General features: G+C 30.2%; 1 protein-coding gene across 1 annotated transcript in view; it reads right to left on the minus strand.

The window, feature by feature from the left end:
• Positions 1–359: 359 nt before the first annotated feature.
• LOC117204021 (cation-independent mannose-6-phosphate receptor) overlaps positions 360–10,320 on the minus strand; it is a 33,928-nt gene continuing 23,967 nt past the window's right edge. The window contains exons 14-16 of the mRNA XM_033441011.1: positions 4,799–4,925; positions 2,167–2,315; positions 360–696 (exon numbers count right to left, since the gene is read on the minus strand). Coding sequence (XP_033296902.1) covers positions 607–696; positions 2,167–2,315; positions 4,799–4,925 — 366 coding nt within the window. The 3' untranslated portion in view covers positions 360–606. The remainder of the gene's footprint in view (positions 697–2,166; positions 2,316–4,798; positions 4,926–10,320) is intronic.

Raw genomic sequence — 10,320 nt, forward strand, 5'->3', positions numbered from 1 at the left:
TTACAATTAGAAATAAAACATATCTATTTTAAAAAAACGTAAAATATATACAACCTTCTTAGAAGCATAAAAATTAATTTAGACTCAAATCACATTATTATAGAATTATCACATTAATTTTTAATTCATAAATTTTATAACGCTAATTCTACTTTACAACCTTACCGTATAATATTAGTCGAATTACTGCACTTATTTTTCCAGGAATAGTTCAGAAAATTTATAACTCCGTGTGAAAAATATTATACAATTTTACCAAACGAAATCTTCAGTTTCAGTCTATCTGTATATCTATTAGTTTAAATATTTCCACAAGTAACTCTCGTGTTAGCAAAGTTCTAAATGAAACAAATCCGATATTAATTATTACATTGAAACACGAAAACTATATTTACTAAAATCGTTTCTTCTACGTGACAGTCCTAAATGTTAATACTAATAAATTTATGGCACGGAACCAATGGTAATGCAAAGAAAGCAGAAAAGTATGTTTTCACGCGTTTCAAGCAAGAGTTTCACGTGTTCGATAAGAGTACATATTCCTCGTGTGTTTTGAAACTTAGATAAAATAAAGTTTTAAGGATGAACAACGACAATGAGATATGACTAGGCATTCAAAAGATCATCGTCGCTATCTGTTTGGCACTGCGTTGGGTCGACGTCTAGCAAAAGACGAGCTTCCTCTGTAGTGTCGACCTAAACAAAAAATAATTAATTTAATAATTAAATTATGTAGTTTTATTTCATTTTACTATATTTATAACATAATATAAGTTCCACTATATCTATGATTTGATCACAATATAACTTGACGCAATTTTAATAACATAATATCTTTGATTTTCTTAATGAATGCTCTGTAAAATAGATATGTGTTTATTCAATATTTAATCTAACACAAATTTGTTGTTTCAAGAATTTTTTTCGATAATAGTAATTGTCGTATGAACTTTATTAGGCTGCTATTAATGTCACATATACATGTTGCGTCTTAAGATTAATGTTTCTTTCATTTGAAACTAAAAGAGGAGACTAATATAGGGCATGTGCTTCGTTAAATGAAAAAACCAAATCTCACACTGATAATTACTGATTATAGTAAACATATTATACAAGGAACGAAATATAATCTGTGTTACTTTAATCCACTATGTTGTCCAATCGAGCGGTTATTAATGTACACGAAAGTACAATAATTGATGTTATTCAAACAATTTTCTACGTATACGAACGTTATCTATCGATTATGTAAATTAGTAACATACCAAAGGCACGAATATTCGTAAAATGGAAAAGTTAAAAATACTGACAGACGTGTCAGGAATTCTAATAAAACGCAGAAACATGATAGCAGATAATAAATAAGTTGCAAAGAAAGGCCGGTGTAACCGATATAATTTGTTTTAATAAAATGAAATTTATTTTTACGTAATTTTTAATATCACGAGAAGAACGAAATAGACAAACGACAAACGAGAAAAGGATATATCATAAAGTAATATAACGTAAGTATAAAATAAAAGACAAAAACTATATAATTATTTATACTCTTTTAAATTTTCACAAGCCAAATAAAGCTTTTGTTGAAAATGACAACGTGAGTTCGTGCTCGCCATCCATATGCAGATGCGTTAGTTATAAGAAATAGTAGCTAGAGATAAATTTAATCGATAGGCTTAAGATGCCTTTTTGTTTTTATCCCTAGTTTTTGTAAGCGCGTGCAATAAAGGTTTTTTCTGCTCAGAACGATGTGATAGATTTATCCCTTCAATAAAATAATACCTCTGAGTATAGAAATAACAACAGCTTTTTTATATACAACATTATGCTTGCAATTATAAGTAAATTGCGTATGTTTATATGCTTATGGAAAATTAATAGATTGAAAAATGTACGAAATGCGTGTAATATGCAAAAATATATAAAACATCTAACGTTATAAGTTACAAAATATAATAAACGAACACGTATTTATCTCTTTAATTGCCGTCTCTTCAATTCTGCTTAGAAAAACATAAATTTACGTAAACACTAGTAATCTAATTACGAGAATATTTACTATCTTCTGATAATTCGTCATTGCTAATTAACTAATACAGATACGGATATGAATATAATATGCGTAATACATAACTAATAATATAATATGCGATTTCTATAACGTACCCTGCAGTATTGAACGCGACTACTGCCTCTTTTCAAGGAAAATGGATTAATGCAAGAGCGCAAACATGCTCGTTTATCTGGATCTCGAAAATAAAGCAACGCTGCTACCAGGGCGATAACACTCAGCACGATGCCTGCAATTGTACCAGCTGTAACAGATGAACAATACGATATTATAATAACAATTTTAAATAAATTTCTTGGATCGATGTTCGATAAAGCTATGGAATACGTGTTAAGCATTGAAAACCCGCATTACATCGGCAAATTCTGGTTTTTCCCACTTTCTCTTTGATATTCCACCTTTATCCCTCTTTCCCTTGACTTACTTCACGAATAACCGTAATTTCTTTCTGGCCTAAATTTAATACAAATTCAATATATAAATATAATATTTTAAATATAATTTAGCAGCGTATTTTAATATTTTTAGGAATCTATATTTATCTACATTAGCATCGATATGCAATCTATATTTTGTGTAAATTGTACTCTAAGTAGTTGTATAGAAAGCATATTCAGACAGGAGTCGAAGAACTTCCTGGGGAAAGAATCCATAAGGCAAATTGGGGAACTGATTGAATTTTATGTTTGTCCTAATTTCTTAATATTAACTATGTACATTCAAATTGACGATAATTGAAGATTGGATAAGATAAATTTAATATGTCCATTTCTGTAGATTTCTCTGATTTTAATGCTAGGCTTCCAATCTGAGATTTATGACCGATATACTGCACAGTGCAGTGGGCTGGCGAGTCGCTTTTCGCAGAACGTCATCGCTTTAATCTTTTTCGACAAAACAGAGCTGACTAATGTCCATGCTTATATTAGTCCATAATGTGATTAATAATAACTGTAATATAATAAAAATTAGTTGTTGGTATATAATCATTTATAAAGATTGATACAATATATTATACATATACATGATTATCTACTATACATATATATTATAATTATATTTAATAATCTAAGTGGTCCAAGCCACTACATATAGGTACTCGGATTCTTTTCATTGTGCCATATATCGATCTTTATTTCGTAAATAATATTTATCCAGAAAAGTAAAAATATTTAACCCTCTGCAGACGAAACCGCAACGAAGAAGTTACACATACCTTGCGACATTATTATTTAAAATTATTTCAAACAATTATAATACACTGTACTACAAACTAATTACGCGTTTACTATAAATAAACTAGGAATTCGGAATTATGTATAAACACGTGTAATTCAAACTAAACGCGCTAATACACAAACGAAACACGTCTGTCTGATGAAAGCGAATAGCGAAGACTGATTAAAATCGCGTAAAACTAACCGAAGATGAAAAACTGAGCAATGAATGATATTTCGATGCTTGTTTATATATTTGTCTTCTTTTCAATATAATGGAAAAAGAACACGTATCAATAAGCTCAGGATACTATTCATTTGCAGGTTGAACCAGTCCAGGCGTCAAAATTCTACGGATTTCAATTTGTTTAGGTGCGTGGAAATTTCAAAGTTGAAGAAGGTTGCACGTAAAATTTATATCTTCCTTTAGAACGATTGTCTCAATTTTCGTATGAAAGAAATCTCATATCTAGCACTTGCTAACATATTTTTAAAACCCTTCTGGGACTTTAATTTTGTTATAAACATCGGACACGATTAAATAATTGAGATACACGTACTGACACGTATAAAGCTGCAACCGGAAATCGCCACTTCATGTTCTATAATGAGCAATTAGGATATCTAGTTTCTATTCGAATTTCAGAATTTTTACTTCAAAGCGTTACCCTTGATCACTGACTTATTAATATCAAGCTTGAAAAACTGTGAAGTACTGTGCAATTGTACGTATTGTTTAGTCATAGAAATAATCGTAATCTAATCAAAGCGCCATGAAATTAATTAGTAAATTTTCTAATATCATCACCATCAAGATAGCCAATTTCTTTAACCTTTATCGTAAAACCTTTATCGTAATGTAATTATGATATTACAGATATTGAGTTAAATTTGAGTAAATTGAAATTTATGATATTACAGATATTGAGTTAAAATTATAACTCTTGTATTAAGATTCATTGCTTTATCTATATACGCCTGAAGAGACAAATTCATCAAAATTTTATCACCATTACTTAATGCATCACCATTATTCGACATTCGAAGGCGTAAAATATTCAAAATATATTACCCTGTCTACAATACATAGGCAAGTAAAATAACCTTCTACCTACGTTTCATTTTTTAATGACCTGCATGGAAATACGAATTTTCATAAATATCCGCTGTCTAATCATTATACTCTTGCTCATTCTCACATTACCAACAAAACATGTACATTGTACAAGTTCATTATATTAATATGTATATATACATGTAAAAAAAATTGTACAAGTTGATTATATTAATATGTATATATACATGTAAAAATAAAATAATATCAATATTGATAACATTGAAAAAAAATGAGTTAACGAGGAGAAAGATTCTCTACTGTGCTCTAAGAATCAATTGTTCATATATTTTTAAGACGATCTATTTTTAATTAAATATTTTGTACACCTACAGGAACAACTTTGTATCGCTATATTGGAGGAAAATTGAGATCTTTTGTAATTTTTATACTCACTATGACTAGGAGCCAATTCATGTACATCTTCCTGTGTGTTCGGAGGAACAGTAGGTTGGTGAGAGTTTGATTGGCAGGTACAAGTTACATTTGTATGCCATTCGAATTCTGCACTGCACGGTGATTCCTGTATTTAAAAAAAATATAAAAACGAGATCAATTATAATAAATAATGAAATAATAAAGAATAAAATAAAATACATTTTGAACTGTCGAGAGAAGAAGGGAAAGAATTATCGTTATCTTTCTCATAGGAAAATTATTTCTAAACTATCAATTACGACGAAAGTAGAAACTCTTTCTCAGTATTGTGCAACGATAAAAGTTAATACGAAGAACTTCTATAGCAAATACTGCTAATCTACAATTTTATAAGTATGTCAATAAATCTTTATCGACGTACTTATCCATCAATCTTTTCTAACTTGAACTTAGTCAAGGAGAAATATATGAATTTAAATTCTAGTACAGTTTTCTTAAATTATGCAAATCATTTGTAATTTACAAGGTAAGCTTGTTCAAGTTCGTGCTTTAAATATATCATTCTTGTAATATTTCCCTCGATAAAATCTACGCTATAGTACGGTTTATTACATTTATCTACAAGTGTTGTTGATAAACTTGTAATTTACATTTTTCATACTACGTAAGAACACAATATATCATATAGTTTGTGATAATGTATATCGTATACCTTCTCATAATCAAGTATTGATAACTAATGGTACTTATTCTTCTCTTGCTTCCTATCGAGAAGCGATGCTCGACCAAAACAATACAAATTCAAGCTAAACTGTTCGTAGAAATAATTGTATATTTTATCTTCAAATTTTGCTGTTTATAAAATAATAACTTTTATTTTTTTTTAACAAAATCGGTGTTAAAATTTTTACGATTTTGTATGTCAGAGTATTTCCAAGCGTTCGTTTTATGATTTTTATAAATGAAACGTTATGATAATCGGACGCAGTAACTGTTATTTTGAAAGTCATCGTTATTGGCAAAATTTAATATGCGAATATCAGAAGATACGCGTAAATCCGGAGTTGATCGTGAAACAGCAAAGTGATCGAAATTGTATAATGGGACGTTCGTAAATGTAGATAACGACAAGTTAATTACTCGTCAGATGCGTTAAACTCCGACTAAACGATCGCATTAAAAGCATTAAGGGCTTACAGAAATTCACCATTAAGACTCCGGAGCGATACATAACGTTGCAGACTAAGATCAGGTAATGATCTAATAATAATCACGCAACGATAATCAACTTTTATCTAATTACTCCTACTCTTAGATTTCAATGATTAAAACTAGAAAAATGTTGTCTTAAGTAATTAGTAAATAGGAGAATAATTTGAACAGTCACAGAATTCGGAAATAAAGACGTCTGAATAATTTGGAATATATTAAGATTCCGGGAACAATAATAATTTCGTTAAGTTAGTAAATACAATGTTTTATGCATAATACTATTCTTCCATTCTGGTATTTCCATACAGCTTATACTAATACTTAATATATATAATACATATAGATACACATCATACAGGCATACGGCCTTTGCTAAGTGTAAGCTGTATTGATATTTTTCTGTACATCACTGTGGTTTTACGATTAGGATTTGCCGCCTAACTGTATACATAAGGAAACGTTTAAAATTTTTCCACCGAATAGGAACCAGCATACGAAGCGAAAGGATTAAGAAGAAACCCGCATACGAAGCGAAAGGATTAAGAAGAAACCAGCAGTGCTTCGGAAATTCCAAATATATGAAGGGAAAACACGTGTATTCCAAGGCCTATATAAAGGAAACTAATGTTCTTTGGAAACGAACTTTGAAAAGAAACCAACGTTTGATTGATGACATTTTAATGGTTATTACAGCAATCTCTTGTTACGTGAATCACTGCTAAACGACAATTAACATGCAGTTGTTAACGTTCCAATGAACAGAAAGATTTTAAGAAACTTATATTTGAAACGAGATTTTCATATATAGTTTAACCAGTTAACTGCGTTCGACGTGTATACACGTCAATGCAAAATTTTATTTTGGTATGGTTGACATGTATACTCGTCGTGTAAAATAAAAAATTATCGTTTACTATAAAAAAAGACAAAATTTTAATAAAGAGTAATATAAATGATATTTAGTGGTATGGTTTCCTTTATACTTCCAGTAAAACTGTTATCTATTTTATAAAAAAGAAGAAGTTTGGGAAAAGAAAGTTTGATTAGTTGATTATTCTCTTTGGTATATCGGTTATGCTCCGTATAATGTATTGCTTTTTATAAATTGAGTTGATTATTTTTCTCAATGCATCCGCTATTGCCCGAATTGTTTTTGTGTACCTTACTTCATTATTTTTGGCAATTTTTGAGCTTTTAATACTTTTTCAACAATGAATTCTTAATTTTTTAACGAACAAAAATGGAAATTTATAATTTACCCTGCTGTCGACGTTTATACTCGTCATTGCTTGATTTTATCTGCGCACCCCGTAAGGGATTTTTGAAATTAAACTTCGTAATTAATAGATTAATTAGAATGGAGATGACAGAAATTATGTTCAGAAAATAAATGAATAATCTTTACTGATTGATGATCGTAAAAAATGGAAAGATAGTTCTCATTCGACACTCGTTACATACAATTCTACCAAATGTCCAAATTGGACAAATTGTGAATGTAAACAACTAAATAAAAAAAAAAAAACTCGTTACATACTGCACAATTACAAATCTCTCTCTCTCTCTCTCTCTCTCTCTTCCTTACTCTGCCTCTGTTTCTCTCTCTCTTTCGCTCACTCACTCATCCGTTACCATCCTTCTGATTCGCCCCAAACTCGCGCCCGTCTATGGAATCGCTAACAAACAGAGCTTTGACATAAAATTGAAACGATTTTAACAGATTTAATAGTCCGAATGTAAAAAATTTCTACTCAAAGAAAAATATTCAAGGATAAAATATTGCTGGAAGAATTAACTAAAGATAAAGTGCTTAAAAATATGATAGAATCAGTAAGGTAGAGAGTAGAAAGAAAATCTTGCCAAATGGTATTCCTCTCCTTAGTAAATCAGAAAAAATGTCATTCCAAGTGCTTGTACATATGTATTATGTACCTTAAGGCACGTGGCAAGAGCCGGTGAAAGGGACGGAAACGGAAATAGTAATACAGCACCGTGGTGCACATCTGCTTACCCTTACAAAATCATCTCAGCAAGATTTTTCAAGGGTCGTGCTACTCTAAATGGGGAACACTTTTCACGGCAAAGAGAGCTACCGTGAAAAAAACTCGACCGCACGGAAGTATTATTATTCTGGGCCATGTGGCGACCAGAACTTCTTAACATTAGAAATGTCGCGCCACATCTGGGTATTTGAACGATATCGTATCTACCTTCGAATTTACTGCACGCGATAGAGAAATAGAGTGAAAAGCTTTCCTCGATTACATATCACGATTCTGTTGTGTTTCATCTGAATTTCGCGGACATTCTGACGTTCTGTATAGGGTAAGTCACGCGATTGCGGCTGTACAAAATGGAGAAAAGGTACTGGATGAAATAATTTAATGGCAGAGAGGCTTCGTTTCCTTCCGACCTCGTTCTTTTCTTAGGTGTTTTAATACAAGATTCAATGGATGCTTTTATTTTTCATCGTCACACTGCATTGCGTGCTTTTTCTTTTTCCCTTTTTCTTTCATTTAAATAATAGATCAGGTATTTGTCCTCGTAGAAGAATTACTTGTACAAGTGTAAGCATTTGGTGCTTGTTTATGCAAAACTTTATTGTAAATCGCAATATGTTAAAGATGAATGGATTTTATGATGCAATTAGGGGAAAGTACGATTGTTATCTAGTTGCGTGCAGTACACAAAGCACTATTAAATGGACCTATTGTAATATTTAATTTACTGTATATAATGCTCGTTGCGTGCATTTAACATTTGCATACATAAATTTTCATGCATTTGTTTTTTATTCGTTATTGTTATTCGTTTAAGAAATTTATATCTGTCTAAACGATGAATTGAATACACTTTAATAGCGGTATTTTAAAATATGTTTGAAATATAACAATCAAGTATTTATAATATCAATTGTTAAGGAAGAAATAATTAAGGCAAGCGGTAATTACAAAAAAGGGATAGAAATGCATGTTAATTTGTTAAGCAATAACATAAACGATCAGTATATGCCGCGTAGCCTTAAAAGAACACACCCTGCAAACCTAATAATCAAAGTAAACATTTGCGAATAACCCAGATCGACTGATCTTGACGAATGATAATGACGTTGTCTCAATGCAGACAACGTTCTCGCATTACTTTGGTACATTTAAAACAATTTGCCTAATGTCTACTGACAAATTGCAAAGTATATAGGAGATGTAAAAAAATAATATTATAACAGAGTAAAATAAATAATAATAAAATACCGATTAAATGGAACAGTTACTTCTATCCATTTCGCGTGGTTAATACATATTTAAAATTATTAACGTATCATATGAGAGCAGCGTTTCGCCAATCTTTCAACAGATACAATCACGCACTTATACCTGCCCATAAAATGATTGTCTATTCATTCGTTATTATCTCTATCTATAATAAATCCACCATTCATTTAGTGGAACGCGAACAAGAAGTTATTAAGTGCGGCTACGTATTATAAGAATATATATATATAAGTACTGAATTTGTATATATTTGTGTATTAGATACAAGTACTAACTCTTTTAGTTCCGTAAAATTTTAATATGGTTATAATACAAGATTAGACAAAATTTTATTCTGATAATAGATAACCGATAAAACTAATAAGGAATACCTATTCGCCACTAATGAATAAATATCTAATGGAATAAGAATTTATTGTAATACAAAATTATTCGTAAAAGAATGTATCTTAATAAAAATTTATTTATGTCATATTAAGTCGAATATGACGAAGTAAGAAATCGTAAACGGTATGTAAACACAAAGTATGTTTTGAAATTTTATGGTTCATCGTTGCCATATAATATTTATTTTTTCTTTGGTAAATTTACCGTTCGATAAATTGATAGTAGAAATTGGATTGATCGTGAATATGGGTGACTGAACACATCCATGTAAAAAGATCGGTACACAACTTAGTTCGAATAGTTCTTTCTCAGTTAAAATATTTCTACGTCAATCGTTATTCGAATAAATTATTCGAACCAATACAGAAAATAATTTGTTACGAACAATAATGACCATTATTCAGATAAAATATTGGACTAAAACGAATTTATTTGGATAATTATCTTATTGCTGTGTTATTATTCTACTGTGTAAATATTTACTCGAAATAAGTCGAGTAGTATCCAGATTTAGTAAAGTCAAATACTCGATAAAGCAACTTTTAACAAACAATTCATCCTCTAATATCTCTCGATTTTAATAACTGCAAAATAGATAAGGAATATGCAAAATAACAAACACATGGAATTGCTCTTGACTGTTGTGATAAACAAAATGGGGAATTCATA

The sequence above is a fragment of the Bombus bifarius genome, unplaced genomic scaffold (genome assembly GCF_011952205.1).
Source record: "Bombus bifarius isolate JDL3187 unplaced genomic scaffold, Bbif_JDL3187 scf7180000007977, whole genome shotgun sequence".
Classification (NCBI taxonomy): Eukaryota; Metazoa; Arthropoda; class Insecta; order Hymenoptera; family Apidae; genus Bombus; species Bombus bifarius.